Source organism: the organism of the source record quoted next, unplaced genomic scaffold (assembly GCF_019419815.1).
Source record: "Pyrus x bretschneideri cultivar Hongxiangsu unplaced genomic scaffold, Pyrus_bretschneideri_v1 Contig113, whole genome shotgun sequence".
In the NCBI taxonomy this organism is placed as follows: Eukaryota; Viridiplantae; Streptophyta; class Magnoliopsida; order Rosales; family Rosaceae; genus Pyrus; species Pyrus x bretschneideri.
This window is the reverse complement of record NW_025999406.1, coordinates 381,668-400,051: the sequence shown is the minus strand read 5'-3', so window position 1 is coordinate 400,051 and position 18,384 is coordinate 381,668. Positions and strand designations below refer to the sequence as shown.

General features: G+C 37.2%; 1 protein-coding gene across 1 annotated transcript; it reads left to right on the top strand.

The window, feature by feature from the left end:
* Positions 1–652: 652 nt before the first annotated feature.
* On the top strand, positions 653–3,783 carry LOC125474009 (ubiquitin-related modifier 1 homolog 2-like). Its single transcript, XM_048577439.1, has 5 exons — positions 653–771; positions 1,370–1,445; positions 1,582–1,664; positions 1,831–1,838; positions 3,674–3,783. Exons 1-5 carry the CDS (start codon positions 653–655, stop codon positions 3,781–3,783), a joined length of 396 nt encoding a protein of 131 aa, XP_048433396.1.
* Positions 3,784–18,384: the final 14,601 nt, after the last annotated feature.

Sequence of the window (18,384 nt, the reverse complement as noted above, 5' to 3'; positions counted from 1 at the left end):
GAAAATTATTTTGTACTTTTCCTTTTTAGGGTTAGGTATTGTCCACTTTTGATGCTTTGGACAAGTAGTCAAGACCATTATGATGAAATTTAAAACTTCAACCAGTAAACTGTGACACTCAGAGCAAGATTCACGTTATCATTTGGGCATCTTTGTTGCAACTATTTCGTGTTCGAAGAGATTTGAATTCTTTTTCAGGTTTTCTTAGACCTTAATTGTAACGAAGCTGGAATTGGCATATGTCATTACTTAAATGAAATACTATTATCGTGACACGGCACAAAAATAAAAAGAGGACACCATGACACCATTGCAACATTAGCTTTATGGCTATCCATGAACCATTCTTAAAGTTGACTGGACTTGTTTCTGTCTAGCGGTTGATAGTTTCCATTTTTTGTTGTGGGCGAACTCGAATCATGGGAGAACTTATATCGTGGGAGAAATTTTATAAGGTATTCAGAGTTTAAGTTTTGGACGTTGTCATTTGTGTTTTTTTATGCTGATACATGTTGGAAATATGTCAACAATCTGTAATAAATTTATATATGCTAATAAATAATAAATGCGAACAACTAATTAACAGTGTATGAACAATGAAATAATATTAAACATAAATATTGAAGATCGAGGCTTGCGTACCGCAATATCCATGAAAAAGAAATTTCGTCCCTACTCAGTGTTTGTAATTCTACGGACGTCTGCTTCACCAGGATTCAACGATCAAGTCAGAATTCCAGCATCGGAAAACTTGACTTTTGGCGAATTTCCGTGTGGTTCTCTCAGAAAGGATATTTGTGATTGTAGAAGAAGAATATTGATTTTTTGTATATGAAATGTCATGCATATGAATGTATATATAGTATGTGTATGCCTGTTTGCAACGGGTATAAGAATGGGATGTGTCTGTTGGGAGACATCTTCTCTAGAGGGGTGCTTTGCTCTTTCATCACTGTTCACAGACTTCATCTAAAATGATGAGTCTGTTGATAAAAAATAATAAAAATTAATTAATTAAATCCGAAAATAATTAATTAAATAATTTAATTATTAGAGTCCAAGCCCAAGAACCCCAATGCCCATCTTTTGATCAATTAATTAGCACACTCCAAAACCCAATCCCAAGGGTGAGCCCAATTTTATTCTCCAAAGTTCATCACTCCAATCATTTTCTATAAGGAACAATGCCTTATAAAGTGAGAAAACTTTTTGGTAGTAACCAATGTGAAACAATGAAATTTCTATTTAAAATTTGGAACAATTCATTCCAACTGTGTGCAAGTACTTATCTTTTTCCACCTTGTGCCTTTCGAAACTGGGAGAAATTATGTTTGCTTTCCTTATGATTTTTTTTGTTTTCTTTCCGCAGTGGAGGTTTAGAGCTTCTATGCAACTCTGTAAAGATTCATAATGTCAACGTTGAAATGCAAAACGGAGCAGAAAAGGTGAACTTCAGCTTTTGTTAAGGCTAAGAAGAATAAGTATAACCTGAAGGGGATTTGTAACCTGAAGGGGATTTGTCATTTCAGCGCTTTTATTTGTTCCTATTAGTCAACACGATTTTCGTCTTCTTCTTCTCAGCTAACCATGAAGGATTTGCTCTCCTGGATCCGTACCCATTTGATCAAGGAGAGGCCTGAAATGTTTATGAAAGGGGATACTGTGTAAGATAAAATCTGCATCAGACATAATTTTAAACTGAACATGTTCCTCAGTCGCTTCGATAATTTTATAATAAATATGCTGTTAATGGTTTTGATAGGAAAACAAATAATTTGAAACATGGGTATAATACTGTTGCTATAACATGAAGCTTGGGTTGTCTTGCAGGAGACCCGGTGTTAATAGAAGCATATTTATGCGACTTTGTTAGCTTGTTTCTTTGCATTTAGTAAGTTAGTTTCTATTTATTATAGTGATTTAAGCTATTTTCGTGTGTTTGTAGGTTTAAAAAAACAAAGTTGGCAAGAAAGTGCAATTTGGAGCTATTTAGAGCAGTTTTGGGCTTGGAATGGATAACTTGCATATGGAGCAAGGTGGATGGACAAATTTGAAGTCAAATAAGGCTAGAAACATGCTACAAATTTGGATAAACAAGTTCAAGACAAAGAAGATAAGGAGAGAGCAAGAAACATGGAACATTATCCAAACAACCTTATCTTATCCAAATCTTATCCAACCTTATCTTATCTTATCCTATCCTAATCTTTTGCTACCTTAATTCCTGCTACAAGGGGGACATCCAAATGACATTAGAACACCTAAATATCAGGTTTCTAGAAGCCCTATCCTTCTCCTACATTGGTGCCGCACCTATCCCTTCTAGAAGACATGTTTCCTGCCGCAATGACCATTCCTTGTCCTCCCTGGAATCTGAATGAACGTGTCCTTGTTCTTTAGTGATTTGGAGTCATAATTCCCCTCCTTTTCTGCCCTTGCTGTGTCTTCCCTTCTCCCTATAAATACATGTTGTCATAGCACTCATTCCACCACCCATCATTCACCACAATTCACAACACACATCCATCATGCACACAAATCCCCATTGTGCCGCAGCAAGGAAGGAAGGAGGAGTCACTTGGAGCCGTGCTTGCCATTCAAGATGTTGGATTGTTGGAGCGTTTCTAGGTGTATTCTATTCTTTGTTTTCAATGTTTAAATTTAATTATCTTTGTTTTGCGAACATGAGGAACTAATTTCTTTTTAGCATAAGGTGAATTCAAAGCCATGAACATATATGTGATATGAATTGATTTCCTCCAGTTATTGTTTCATAAAACATGAATGCGATTTACTTATCTGTTTGATTGATAACTTATTCTTGTATGTTGATTAAGGGTGCACACTTAGTTTGCATGCATGAATTTGATGCTAGAATATAAGAGAACTTCACCTAATCGTTATGAACTTATATTTATAAGTAGTGGAGGTTGATAGTCACAATGTGTTAAGTAAATCCATGGTAGGAGTATCATGCAGTTCATAGTTACGAATGTCATGTCAATGTTTATGATTTTCACAAAGCTTAATGATCTTTGATTGTATCTCTATTATGTTGTTCATGTAGGAAACTTGATAAGAATAATTTGGTTGCCGATGCGTATTCCATCCAATTCAATGAATTTAGGAAAATCTAAAAGTTAATTTGTGCGTTTCACCATTAATTTATGGTATTGTCATTCATGGTTTAAAGAAAAAATAACTGGAAATCAATTTATATGCATATGTGTCATGTGTGGAGAAGGACCCTCTAGCTAGCCATTCACCCATTTAAACACCCAATTTCGTCCAAAGTTGTTTAGAGTCTTTAATTTACTTGTCTTTACTTTAAATTCATCAAAAACCCAATCCCCTTTACTTTGTTGTGTCAAATTAGTTAGAATATGTCCAAACTTGTGTTTTTAAGTGTTTTGAGTCAAGTTAAAAGTAATTTTCGTCGAAACCACTCTTTAGTGTCTAGTTTGAGTCAATTTAACTTAGTTAGTGTGTTTTGAGTCTATTTAGCTTGTTTTGAGTTGTTAGAGTCTAGTTTTCTGTTTTTGAGTTAGTTTAGTGTTTTAGAGTTTAAATTGTGTAGATTAGCATCCCTTCTAATCCTTGACCTAGAATGATCCCTACTTACATATACTACAATTATAAGGTTTAACTTGTGTGCTATTATATATCACATCAGGTGTTCTAGCCCTTGTGAACGATTGCGATTGGGAGCTGAGCGGGCAACTTGATACAACGCTAGAGGAGAAGGATGTGGTTGTTTTCATTTCAACCTTGCACAGTGAATAGTACGCGGATCATTGTAAGTACGCGGATCATTGTAATAACTTTAGGATATGAACCAATTGTTTGTATCGGGATTGTAAGATGTTGACGCGATTTGATATACGTATGTGAACATGACTACTTCCCCATGTAGTGGTTGGCTATTATATGAGATTTATGTACATATATCTAGGAGTAGTTAGATATTGATGCAAATAAAACCTGTAAATTGCCTGTGATTGTTATTTGGATATAGGATAATGGCAAATGGGTTGGATTGTTATTTCGATATAGGATGATGGGGCGATATTCATTTCACTTTTTAGAGCGATGAGTGCATAATAAGATTTATGAAATGCTAATAACAGTTCTCTTTATAAATTGTTCAAGATGTCACATTATCAGCAAGACTCAATATAGTCAAAAATCGTCGCTACATTGAAGTTGTCATGCATCAATTTGGCAACGGAGAAAGGTTCAAGTCATACCAACACATTCAGATAAGACCTGTAGAATAATATACGTAGAAATTGTTTGAATTTTGGGATAAAACGGGAACATATGGGCCTAATGACCTTAATCAATTGACTTAGTTCACTTATTTTAATTTGGTATTGTTTAGGCCTCAATATGAATATTCCAGTTCCAACGGAAAAAAAAAAAAAAAAAAAAACCTTTTGGTGTACTGTGAGAATAAATAATTACTAGCCTCTCCGCACGCGCATGTGAGAGGCATTTTTGCATCACGGACGCTACGTGCCCTAAGGATTTGTTAATTTAGATATTATTTTAATTCTGAATTGATTATTGAAAATAAATAGAATCTCATTGCAAAGATGTCTCGAGTTAGTTATTTTTCATTGTAATTGTGAAGATATATTTTTAATGCATTGCGAATGCGAGAGACATTTCTTTATCAGCCCCTAAAAAAGTGTTGCTTTATATATATATATATATATTTTTTTTTTCCCTTATTTCTTAAGTGCTTATTTATATTTTGTGCATGTGAGGGTCATTTCGCAGTTTTTGATTTTGAATTTGTGAGAGGCCAACATCCATCTTTCCTCCTATTTTTTTAATATATACCTTCAACGTGCATTTGTTTTACCTTCTGTTAAGAAGTAGTAAGCACAACCATGTATGTAACATCCCACATCATCTAGTGGAGTGATCCTTATATGTATATTCCCATCCCCACCTAGTACGAGGCATTTTGGGAGCTCACTGGCTTCGGGTTCCGTAGGAACTCTGAAGTTAAGCGAGAAGGGGGCTAGAGCAATCCCATGATGGGTGACCCACTAAGAAGTTGCTCGTGAGTTCCCAAAAACAAAACCGTGAGGGAATGGTAAGCCCAAAGCGGACAATATCGTGCTACGATGGTGGAGCGAGCCTGGGAAGTGATCCGCCCTGAGTCGGGATGTGACAAATTGGTATCAGAGCCTAACCTTGGTTGCGTGTGTGTCGACGAGGACGTCGGACCCCTAAGGGGGGTGGATTGTAACATCCCACGTTGCCCAGGGGAGTGATCCTTATATGTATATTCCCATCCCCATCTAGTACAAGGCCTTTTGGAAGCTCATTGGCTTCAGGTTCCGTAGGAACTCCGAAGTTAAGCGAGAAGGGGGCTAGAGCAATTCCATAATGGGTGACCCATTAGAAAGTTGCTTATGAGTTCCCAAAAATAAAACTGTGAGGGAATGGTAAGCCCAAAGCAGACAATATCTTGCTACGGTGGTGAAGCGGGCCCAGGAAATGATCCGCCCCAGGCCGGGATGTGACATTTGGATTGTAACATCCTACATCGCCTAGGGGAGTGATCCTTGTATGTATATTCCCATCCCCACCTAGTACGAGGCCTTTTGAGAGCTCACTGGCTTCGGGTTCCGCAGGAACTCTGAAGTTAAGCGAGAAGGGGGCAAGAGCAATCCCATAATAGGTGACCCACTGGGAAGTTGCTCGTGAGTTCCCAAAAATAAAACCGTGAGGTAATGGTAAGCCCAAAGCGGACAATATCATGCTACGGTGGTGGAGCGAGTCCGGGAAATGATTCGCCCCGGGTTGGGATGTGACATTTGGGTCATCTCGCTTAACTTTGAAGTTCCAATGAACTCCGAAGCCAGTGAGCTCCCAAAAGGCCTCGTGCTAAGTAGGGATGGGAATATACATATAAGGATCACTTTCCTGGGCAATGTGGGATGTCACATGTAAGCAAGAAATATGCTAGTATAAAAGAACCAAAAGGGGAAAGAATTGCAAATATATATATATATATATATATATTTTGGTGACAAATACACACCAAATTATCTAGTCTTTCTACATGCGCTCTTGGACTATTTTTTTTTTTTTTTTTTTTTTTTTTTTTTTTTTTTTTGGTTTACCTTAGGATTAGATTTAGAAATAAAATGTTAAGTGACAATTTTTTTTTACTATTGTGTTGGACAGCGTTGAATAGAAGTTACTTTGCAATATTTTGTACTCTTATGCTATAATAAATTGGTAAATAGGGATACGATGGTAGTATATTTCTAAACAAAATAAAAATCATGATGCATATATACACTTGTATTACATTTAACGCGGACCAAGAATAAAAAGAAAATTTCTCTGTCTTGATAACTTACAGAAGTATGCATCTATAAGCATATTGTTTTATGACACTACAAAATAATAGGTGAGGCAAAAACATTATCTTTGTGCAATCAAATCTTATTAGTAACACTTCGAAAAAATAGTTTGATTTCCACCAGCCAGTAACTGTCACATCTCAATCCGGGGCCCCACCACAACTTGGGCTCGACTCCACCGTAGCATGATATTGTTCGCTTTGAGCCCCTACCACACCCTCACAGTTTTATTTTTGGGAACTCACACGAGAACTTTTCAGTGGGTCACCTATCCTGGGAATGCTCTCGCGCGAACTCACTTAACTTCAGAGTTCCAATGGAACAAAAAGTCAGTGAACTCCCAAAAAGCCTCATGCTAGATAGAGATGGGAATATACATATAAGGATCACTCCCCTAGGCGATGTGAGATCTTACAGTAACACCCAAAAAACAAAGCAACTTCTCTTGCAGCAACATAATATACATAACCGAAATTTTGTCCATAAGAAAAAAAAAAAACAAAAAAAACCTCCATGCCACTTATTCTCTTTTCTTATTTTGATGGGTAAAATGCACTGAAACCAAACCACATGTAGGCATACTTCATTATAGTTCCATGATATATATGTACAAAGAGTAAAGCAAGAAAATTCCTTTAAGAATACAACCAAATATATGAAGTTCTCTAAAATAAGAACGAAAAAAGAAGGCATAAGGAACTCATAAAGCTATCAAATGAAGAAGAATATAAAGCACAGAGCAATTTAAATAAGTTCCAATAAACCAAATATTAGAACTCTAAAGGCAATTACTTAAAAACACAATTGTAAGACGTATACCTGAACAATTTTATTGTTTGCACTTGAGTTTGTACCCAAATTGTCTCTGCTTTTGTCATTCTCAATCGGTTTTTGAGCCCCTAAAACGAAAGAAATTAAGCTAATAGAGATACGAAAATGAAAACCGAAACTTAAATTATAAAAATGAAAAAGAAAAGAAAATTTTAAAGCCAAAATGTACATACAAAAATTGAAAATTAAATATTTAGAGCATACGTGCCATGATGTCAAATTCACCCATTAATGATGAATCTAGGCCTGTAGTTATGAAGATATCTAAGCAAAACTTTGTTAGAATGTTAAATAATAAATAAATAAAAGTAATTACCACATTAATAGATACTGAAGAAAAAAGATTATTCTTTAAATTTGATTCGATCACTTTAAAAAAAACAATATTTTGTTCCCCAAAATCAACTGCCCAGCATCAAGGGCGAAAAATGAATCAATTAAAACCGACTTCAATCATATGATCACCAACAAGAGATACCCAACCTTATTCATAAATTTGCAAGAACATAAAAATAAAAAAATAAAAAAATAAAAGAAATAAAAAATAAAAACCCAAATGATAAATATTAGTAAACTTAAGGCAATTACCTTATTGCAGCCTACATGAGCACTCTCCAATGGCTCTCTTCTTTACTCATGAAATGTCTTGCTATTAGACAAAATAAACTCATAATTTTGTAAAAGCAGTCTCCAAAACCAAATAGAATGTTAATATGAAAATATTGAATTAACAAAATTAATTATGAAAATAAAAGATTCTCATGCATTGAGCAATTCATATATACCTTGGAATTCTAATATCTAGTACAAATTATTCTTCAATAAGGAAATCGTAAAGTTCCATAAAAATTTGAAATAAAATAAAATATACAAAAGATGGAATTCATATATACCTATATATATCGATATATCTATCAATTTACAACAACCAACATAAACAGTACTTAGAAAGAGCGTACATAGTTGAATCCAAAGCAACAAAATGCCACTCTGCCTATCTCTTCCTCTAGGTTTCTCAGGATGGGTCGTGCTTCTTTCCATCCGCTCCCTCCAATAGATTTTCTATAATCCGAAATTAAAATGCAAGACCGGGGGGTGGGGGGGGGGGGGGGGGGGGGGGGGGGGGGTTGTAAGGGAATCAAACACTAAGAAGACAAAAGAGAATTGAAAAAAAGAAGAGAGAACTTGAGACCTGAAAGACTGAGATGATTCAGTTTTTGCGTGATGCAATCTTCTTCATCTCAATTCATTTATATAAGTAAGGAACTAATTTGTTTTGTCAAATATTTCTCTCCGCAACAATTTGTCCAAGAAAAATGACTGCTTGAAATTGAACTTCTGTTAAATACTCTGCCAAAAGATATATGTTAATTAGCTTAGGGATTATAATCATACCAACATTTGACCCAAAATTGAAAGGTAAAAAGATAAAATTCTATGCATATAGTAGATAATTGATAAATCAAACTTTGCAACTGAAAGGTTGACAATGGCTTCAAAATTAACTAAATATCTAAAACAACTTGTAATCCTAATTATATGGAAGAGGGTAGAGAAAAGCAAAGTGCTTCTACCCCAGGTTATGATGCTTTGCAGACAACTTACATCAACCTCTGAATTTCTTCCTCAATTAGCCAGCTCTTGAATGCACCAATAACATATGTAACTGGGACTTGGATTACATAGCTATCAATTCCATTGACTTCGTCTATTAATTTTTAGAGGGTTACCTATAGTTTTTTTGGGAGTCTTAATGAAAAGGGATTTCCATTATTCATTCTTAATCAAAAAGATATTTTGTGTATGAAAAGCCCATAATGGGACAAGCTCTTTTCTTTATTTACTCTTATGTCATTATTTCCTTATTATAGCGAGGTCCACAATGATGTTGACATTTCTGTCTGAAAATATATTATTTTACATGATGCTATTCAACTTATGCTAATTTGCTACCAGCTCTTCATGCTTCCATCATGTTGTCAATGTTATGCAGCTCTTCTTCTGTCAAATTGTTACAGTATTGTTCATCACCTTCTATTAGCTATACATCTCTTTCTCTATCTTCTTTTACCTTGTAATACATATCTGTTGTTTCTCCTTTGAAATTTTGAGGCTTCCAGTAGGGTTAATGACTGATTTTTGTCTTACTATAAATGTACATTTCTTCTTGTTCTGCTACTAGTAACATATCATACCTAAGATCTTCAAACTCATCTAAGGCTAGCATTTTGATCCTTCGAAATCTTAGAATATTTTAGTATGAAGGAGTCCACCTGTATGGGGAGATAAACGATAGTCTAAAGGACTCTTCATTAATCATGACTATATACCTAGCTTTCTCCTTATGCATATGCGCATACCAATCTGGATGACTACTAATAAAACTTATGCAAATTTCTTTTCACTATTCTAGATAATTTTCTGCTACTTTTATAAGCTTTTTAGGAAATGATTCTAGTTAGGAAATATGGTTAATAAAGATTTTATCAAGATAGCCAAACTCTAATAGTAAGGCCGGGAAAACTTCTACTACATTATGCTTTTTATGATGTTCATAACTAAAATGTCATGGTTTAAAATCTCTCATGTTAATCCTGGCTACAGCTATGTTAACCTCTGGTTTACGAATACAACTCTCTGTACTATCACAAAGACATGGTGGATAGATCTTTGTAATAATATTCATCCCTAGTTTTGGATCAAAGATGGACTAATACAAAGCACATTGTAATTGTAATTGTAACTCTTTCATGGACACTGATGCTTTGCTCAAGATCTCATTTTGTATATCTGGTGGCATTATTCTTAATTTTTCTTTTAAAATTTCTTCTAATAGGATATCATCTATTATTAAGTCTAAAGATATATTCCTAAGAAAACTTTCATATCTTTCTTGTTTTTCCTTGTCACTCAGATGCTGATGCTGCTCATTATTTTGATGCTGCTCCATTTCAATGTCTTCTTCTAAGAGCTCAATCTTAATCTCTTCTATGGGCTCATTAACCTCTTGTTCTATGGGTTCAATAACCTCTTTTTCTTTATTCTTATGCTGATTAATTTCCAAACCTATTTTCAATTCTCTTTTTAAGGTGTCACGTGCCTTTTGCTGCATTCTAAGAGATTGGAGTTCTTCGTTCATTTTGGTAAACTTACCAAGTAATAACTCATGGTCACTAGAAATGACTTGAAGGTTGTGCTCAAGAGAATGAATATGATGTTGGCTTTGAAGGAAATTAAAATTAAAGCTATCAAATTCTTGTTTTAAAGCTCTGATACGTTTTTCATAACCTAACCTCATGCTTGGCTGTTTGATTTGGATATTCCAAAAATTATCTAAGAGAACCTGTTGCCTATTAGAGAGTTTTAGTACCCTTGACCTATACCTCAGAGTTGAATTTATGATTCCTTCAACAAGAGTGTCATTAAAGTTGAAAGTAGGTACTGGTGGTGATGCTAGTCTGCTTATGCTATTTTAGAATCCATTGAATGATGGAGGTCCATGATGCATCATTATGCTATTGAAAGGTGCTCTTCTGCCTTGTGGTCTTGTGCTATTTGAGGATGATGGTCCACGATATTCCATTCCTGTTCAACGAATCAATCTTGATAAGATATCAGCTAATGCACTGTCACTACCTTTTATATGTTCAAAAATTGGTTTAATATCATTTCCTATAATTGAATCAATAAAATTAACCCATCTTTGGGCTGTTTGTTTATTAGCATGTATCTTGTTATAATGAGAAACTATATTTGGACAATCTGTTCTAATCGTAAATACTTCATTATGTAAAAACAAAGAGAATGCTTTAAGTGGGTTAATTATTCCTAAAATTTCTAAATCTGTTAATGATAATCTTGAATATACATCACTAATTAAATTTTCCTGATGAATATCTACAAACTTGTTCATCAGACTTTGGTGACTCTTTATGCTTTTTCTGATATAGTACACATGCACATCCTAATGATGAAGCATCTTTTTCAATTATTTTGTAACTGTCATCTAATGGTAATGTTAATGACTTAAGTTGAGTAATTTCTTCCTTTATATTTTGAACTAGTTTAATATCTTCACTATTAAAATATTTTTGTCCTATTTGCTAGTTTTACTATGTAATACAACTATTTTTCTTCCTAAATTAAGGTAAAATTTCTTGCATAATTTAACAATCCTAAAAATGCTTGTAACTATTTTTTATCTTCTAACTTATCTGGAAATTCTAAGACTTTTCTAGTTATATGATCTTATAATTATATTGTACCTGACTTGATATGCATTCCTAAAAATTCTATATCTTGCTTTTCTAATGTTATTTTATTTATTTTTGCTAATTACAATTTCATTATTGATAAATTCTTGTAAAACTATCTCTAAATGCTTCCTGACACACCCCGACCCGGAATGTCCACTAGGATCCCAAATCGAGCTGTGTTGGTCGACACCTGGAAGGTGACGAAGCCATAAAGTGTGATAGTGTATAAAAAGTGAATAAATTTGAATCTAAAAGTGTCTAAATACCAGAGTGCGCTACGAGTGGGAGGGAACCCATTTTTAACACGATGTCAGAGCATAAGTAAGGTACAGTAGTGTGGGTAAGAATCATACCCTTAAAAGTAGCCACCAATACTAAGATTAGCTATATATCCTCGTCGATACGAACTCGACAGTTAAAACCTGAAGGGGTACAAAACAGAAAGTGTGAGTAAGCAGTAAAACCAAGCTTCCCAAAACTATTAGCTTTCTAACAGTAATAACCCCTCACTGTAATTCCCTTATCGTTTTCTATAGGACAGTACAACATATATACATATATCCAAACCATACTCAGAAATGACCAAAACCACGGTTTGCCATCAACTCCATCATACATTAATAAGTAGGCCAAATGAACTTAATCAATACAAAATGATATATCAGTCAGAGTCATCTAAAATGACATGTACAACTTATCCATATCTCATCAATCATGGCTAGCATATAAGTCGGAGTCACCTCTTGTGACTTGTACGACTTATTGGTGCGATAATTTATACGCACACAAATTAAACCCTCTTTTTGACAATTGTAGTATAAGTATAAATAGGGATCGTTCTGGACCGGGGATTAGGAGGGATTGTTAATCACTTGGATTTGACTCAAAAACGTAAAAACACAATATAAAACACTATACTAGACTCAAAGAATGCAAAACTAAACTTTAAAACACTCAAACAAACTAAAAGACTCAAAACAGCACAAACACACTCAAATCTGCCTAAAAACCACTTTCTGGGCAGTTTTGAGTATAAACACAAATTTGGACGAAATTAAGTTGTAACTTGACTCAAGACTCTTAAAAACACAAACTAAATTGATTTCTAACTAAATTGACATTAAAGTAAAGGGGGATTTAGGTTTATACGAAGTTAAATTAAATGAACAAATTGCAATTAAAACATAATGTAAATATGAAATTGATGAAATGGAATGAATGGATGATAGAATGGCTAAGGGGTTCATCTCCATACATGTTACACTTGCATAATAAAACGATTTCCAATTGCATTTCAACAAACCATTAATTCTCAATGCTCCAAGTTAATTAGATTTGCTTAAATTAACTTTCAAATCTTCCTAACGTTATTGAATTGGATGATTGCATATGACAACCCAAAACATTCCTCACAAGTCCCCTACATGATTGCATAATAGTGATACAAGCAAGAATCATTACGCTCTATGAAAATTATAAGTGTTGACGAACATTTGAAGTTATGGGTGATAAAATCCCACGAATTTGCATCAAATATACTTAGTTACCAATACCCCCACACTTAAATCAAACATTGTCCTCAATGTTTTAAGCATAGATTTACATAAAACATAAGTAAACACACAAACAACATTTATACATACTAAACATGGCAGAATGTAACTAACAAAGAGAAGAGTTTAGGGACGCAAATCTGGTTATGGAGTGTAAATTCCATCTTCTCCTTGGTTGAATGCATGGGTTGATCTTAGTGATTCCACAGGCTTAATCTTGAACTGGTTTCCTCCCATCGTTGATTTTCCACAGGCTACTCTTGAACTGGGCTGGAGGATTCTTTTGGTCTCCTCCGCTCGTTGATTTTCCTTTGTGCTACTCTTGGACTGGGCAGCAGGATTCATTTGGTCTCCCCCGAAGGTCTGAGCTTACCCCTTTTATCTGTTTCTTTGTTCAATCTTTGCAGAAGTGGTCCCTTCTCTGGAAATGTATCAACCGTTGAAGATGACTACTCGAGAGCAACGCTAGGTAAGCAATCAGGAATAGATTCCAGGCAGTCGGCTCCAGATCGGAAGACTGACTCCAAGTGCCGGCTGATTGCTTCTTTTACTTTGCCATGCAAGTAAGAATAAGGACAAAGAAAAAGACAGGGAAATAGCATGATATGAGATACTTTTGCTTTTGACCTTGATGATATGAGATACCTTTGCCTTTGAAGAAGCGGTGAATGAATCAGCACATGCTTCAATCTACCGTTTCCTCCTGGGTCATCTGTACTCCAGGCATCTGGTATCATCTTTGGGGGAGAAAAAATTGAGTATTTCAAGAGGCTTTGCTGGGAGTGCACCCTCAAAGGTGAGAGAGAGTTGGGCATTTTCTTCAGGTCTGCCTTGCCACAAAAGATGAAGATCGACATATATAGGGATTTCTCAAAAGCAAGTGGTGGTACTGTTCTTTTACCCTTGTCGACAAACGTCTCTTCGATATCTGAATGACGCCTCTTTGATTTCTGAGCAGGCGCCTCTTCGATTTCTGAGCATGCGCCCCTTCGCTTTCTGAACGACACGTAGTAATGCGGATGCGGCTCCTTTTGACAAAGCTGCACGCGTTTTCTGAAAAGCAGAGAAAGCGTCGCCGAACTTTGCGCTTGTCGGCTAAAGATGTGTAGTTGCGATGATGGCCTCCACGTGTTTTCTGAAAAGAAGAAATCTTTTGACAAAGTTGAACGCGTCTTCTGAAAAGCCGAGAAAACGTCGCCTAACTTACGCCGGAAATTCCGGCTTTTTGAATCGGTGGACGCGTCGCCTTGGCTTTTTATAGAGGTATCGATCACCGCCAACATACACACTCTGAAGACTGCCCATTCTTGAAAATCGACTCCGGCCCTTTAAGATTTAACTCCATCCAACCCTTATCTTTGAACACCTTTGAAAAATGACTAACTCATCGAACCTTTGCTTAGATTTGAGTCTCAGCAGCGATCCGGTTGATCCCCGTCAAGGTAATGTATGGCGCCCATCTTTTTTATCTTCTAACGGTCCTCTTACAGGTGAAGACTCCATGATGACGGATGCAACAACAGCTACGATAGTAGCTAGGAACCTCCTCACTCCTAAGGATAGTAGGCTGCTTTCAGGACGGTCCGATGAGTTGGCCGTTCAAGAGTCCCTCACTCTTAGTGTTCAGTGTGCAGGCTCTGTGTCCAACATGGGCCAACGCCTTCTTGCTCGCTCCCGTCAGGTTGAATCGTTGATGGCAGAGGTGGAAAGTCTTAAGCAGGAGATCAAACAGCTTAAGCACGAGAATAGAAGTTTGCACGTGCTTGCCAACAATTATTCGACGGGCATGAAGAGGAAGTTTGATGAGCTGCAAGAATCTGAAGGTCGGATTCAAAGTGACCGTCAAAGGCTTGCGGCTTATCTCCAGAGGCACCTTTTTCCTGGGTCATTTAGCGTTCCACCCAGTATTGAGGCCTGGAATGCTCTAGCTCCGATGCCTCCTGCTCTGATGCCTTCCGCTCCGATGCCTCCCGCTTCTATGCCTCCCGCTTCTATGCCTTCCGCTCCGATGCCTCGTAGTGGGGCTTCACGTAAACAACCTCTGTGAAGGCTACATCTGCTTTATTTTTTTCTTTCTTTTTTTTTTTTATTTTTTTATTTTTTATTTTTATGAATCAAACGGCATGGAATTGATCTTTGAATGGAAGGTGATACTTGAAATGACCCGGTAATGGTTTAAATTCAAGATTGGATGCCTGAATCATTAACAACATGTTAGTATAAAAGAAAATTGAAATTGGAGGAGGTGGCTTACTTAAGTGCTCCGACATGAACTCAAGGATAAACACATCTTCTTTGAACATTTCAGGAACTTTACCCTTGGACAGATTTGATGTGAGGATTGGTCCTTGTCTTGTGTCATAAAATTCAACTTCTTTGGGGTTGTTTGCCTCAAGAACGTCCTCTTTGATGAATTCATGATATTCCCTACTTTGCACCTTTGGAAGGGCTTCCAAGATGTCTTTTTCACTTTCTTCTTCCTTGGAATTCATGAACCTGCAAGGAATAGGGATATTTGTTGGAATGAGGTTAGAACTAATTAAATTTGGAACAACCTTACTTGAATTAGATGGTGTAGGAGCAATAGGTGCCTCCAGCAAAGGTGTTTCCTCTTCCTCAATTTGCAATCTTTCATCTTCCTTGTGATTTGATTTTGATGGTTGAGGGTCCGTTCCAACCTCCTTGCCACTTCTCAAGATGATTTCCTTGGCGGTTTCAAATCCTCCCTTCGGATTTGCAATGGTTGAACTAGGGAGTTCGCCTTGGTCTCGAAACTGTCCTACGAACTCCGCGATCTGCCCAATTTGCTTTTCCAAGTGGTCCAACCTTTGTGGTGGCTGCATAGGCGTTGAATAGAACTCCTCATATGGCTGCCAATATCCTTCTTGTTGAGCCTCATTGTCTTGATTTTGTGAGCCCTGCACCAAACAAATTAATTCATTAAGCTTTTGATTATAATCTATTGACAAACTTGAGTTTGGTTGGGCATATTGAATATGAGGTTGTGGTGGCTGCCAATATCCTTCTTGTTGAACATGTTGAGGTTCCCACCACATAGAGTTTGAATGATCACTCCAATCCGAATTGTAAGTATTGGAAAACACGTTATTCCTTGATTGAAGATCAAATATATCAATGTTTTGCATTTGGGACCTTTCCATGAGCTGTGACAAAAGAGAAGCATTATCAAGTGCCATGTTGTTCTTCTCTAGTACTTCAATTCAACAAACAAAACACAATTCAAAAACTAAATGACACACCCCGACCGAGATCGGAGCGTGCTGGCCGTCACACAAAGGTGACGTAGCCATGTGCACGTGCGGAAGCTAATAAAGTAGTAATATAAAAGTACGAGTAATTAAAAACTAGCATACAAGGTACTAAAACAAGTGCTAGTAAGTGAGATACAATTTCAGAGCAGGTCTATAGCAGCCCCAAACGAAAAAGACAACAGTAGTACGCCCGAAGGCGACCCTACAATAGGGAGTGTCTGTCAGAAACGCCGGAATGCCCTCAGGGGAAACCACCTCAACGGCTAAGCAACTAGAACCTGGAGGGGCGCAAAACAAAAGCGTGAGTGGGCAAAAACAAAGCTCTTTGAAAACCATTTAGCAAAATACATTCTAACCCCTCGCCGTAAAACCTGTATACTTCCCAGAAAATAAACATATAAACGTATGTATAAACATGCTCAAGGGTATGCCAATCATGCTCAAGATATGCCATGCCAAAGCCTCATAATGAATGTAAGTGCCCAGGTATAAATCATATCAACATTATAACATCTGGCAGCCGGAGTCACCTAACGTGACCTGTACGGCTGCATCTAGAGCTCAAATCTCAACTGTATAATTGAACCTGCCCACGAGTCGGAACCACTCAAGGTGGTCTGTACGACAGGCCTGGGTGTAACATATATATACGCTCTAGTGCTACGATCACGTGAAGGCTGTGCGAATAATCGCGAGTCACCTACGAGTCGGAACCACCTAATGTGGTCTGTACGATAGGCCTATGCACCTAACTTGGATCCAAGCTGAGCGTGTGGTGCGGGAGGTGAACATCATGTGAAGGATTGTGCCCTACTCTGGGCGGGAGCACTAACACCGGGGGTGCAGGTTATGAGCTCTCTAAGTCTCTCAAACTACTGCTGAAAGTAAATATGAATACCACTTACCTGGCACTTACCTGTGCGTCCATAGCACCCAATATGCATATATATGTATGCCACTACTAATGCGTGCAATGATGTATAAACGATAATAATAACATGCATGGCATAAGGCAAATAACCCTTATTAAATCAATTTCTGGGAATATAAATGTATATAGGTATATACGGAAAACAAAAGCCCACTCACTGGTATGTAGAAGGGTCATAGCCCCCCTGCCTCGCGTGTGCACGCTCGTCCTCGGGGTACGTGTCACCTAGATGCGAAACAACTATAAAAACGTTAACTTTAAAGCACATAACCAACTTCTCGTAATCACTTCTCATACATTGCTCAAAATGGACAAATGAATATACCAACGTGCTCTACACAACCTCAGGATCACAACCATATTTTTAGAATAATTTTCCTCCGCCGCACGCGCCCCCACGCGCCGGCCAAGGCACGGACCTACGCGCCCCCCACGCGCAGCCACGTGCCATGCACACTGACGGTGTCAACAGACGCCGTCAGGAATATTCCGTTAAACTGACGGAATATTCCGTTAAACCTAACTGATGCCGTCACTGCCATTAGGAATATTCCGTTAAACTTAACAGAATATTCTCCTTTCTTCTCCGATCTAACCTCGCCGGACTCCGGCCACCGGAAAACTGGGAAAGTTTAAAATTCACTCTTCTCCGTCGTTTTTCATCCATTTTTCACGTATTTTATACCAAAATGAAGCCCTAAACCTCAACTACCACGTTGGACTAGTTTTAGAGCCTAAAAACAACGGAATCAAACTTTCCAAAATATGAAAATTCGGCCAAACTTACAGTTCGTGATTTCGACGTCCAAATCCGTCCAACGATGCACTCCCAAGCTCCTTGGGACCTCACCAACACATCTACAAGCTTCAAATGTCCAAAAACTAAGTAAATTAATGTTGCATGAACAGTACTCAAATCGGAGTTTAAGAAATCGACGTGAAAACGTCGATGTTCTTACCTGAAAAGGGTATATTCGTGCTCCTCTCGACCTCACGATCATAACTGCACCCTTGGTTTCCTCGATCTGCTACGGTATAATGGTTCTTGGTGTGTGTCCGTACGTTTACAGTGGAAATGGGAGCTCGGGGGAGAGAGAGACAGGGAGAAGACAGAGGGAGAGGGAGATAGGGACAGAGTATGTGTGTGTGTGTGTG

Bases quoted from the DNA above. Each gene is read 5' to 3' on its own strand.
- LOC125474009 (XM_048577439.1), top strand. From the start codon at position 653: ATGAAAAAGAAATTTCGTCCCTACTCAGTGTTTGTAATTCTACGGACG. The intron at 772-1,369 runs GTGTGGTTCTCT...TTCTTTCCGCAG, and splicing joins TTGACTTTTGGCGAATTTCC to TGGAGGTTTAGAGCTTCTAT. The intron at 1,446-1,581 runs GTGAACTTCAGC...TCTTCTTCTCAG, and splicing joins TGCAAAACGGAGCAGAAAAG to CTAACCATGAAGGATTTGCT.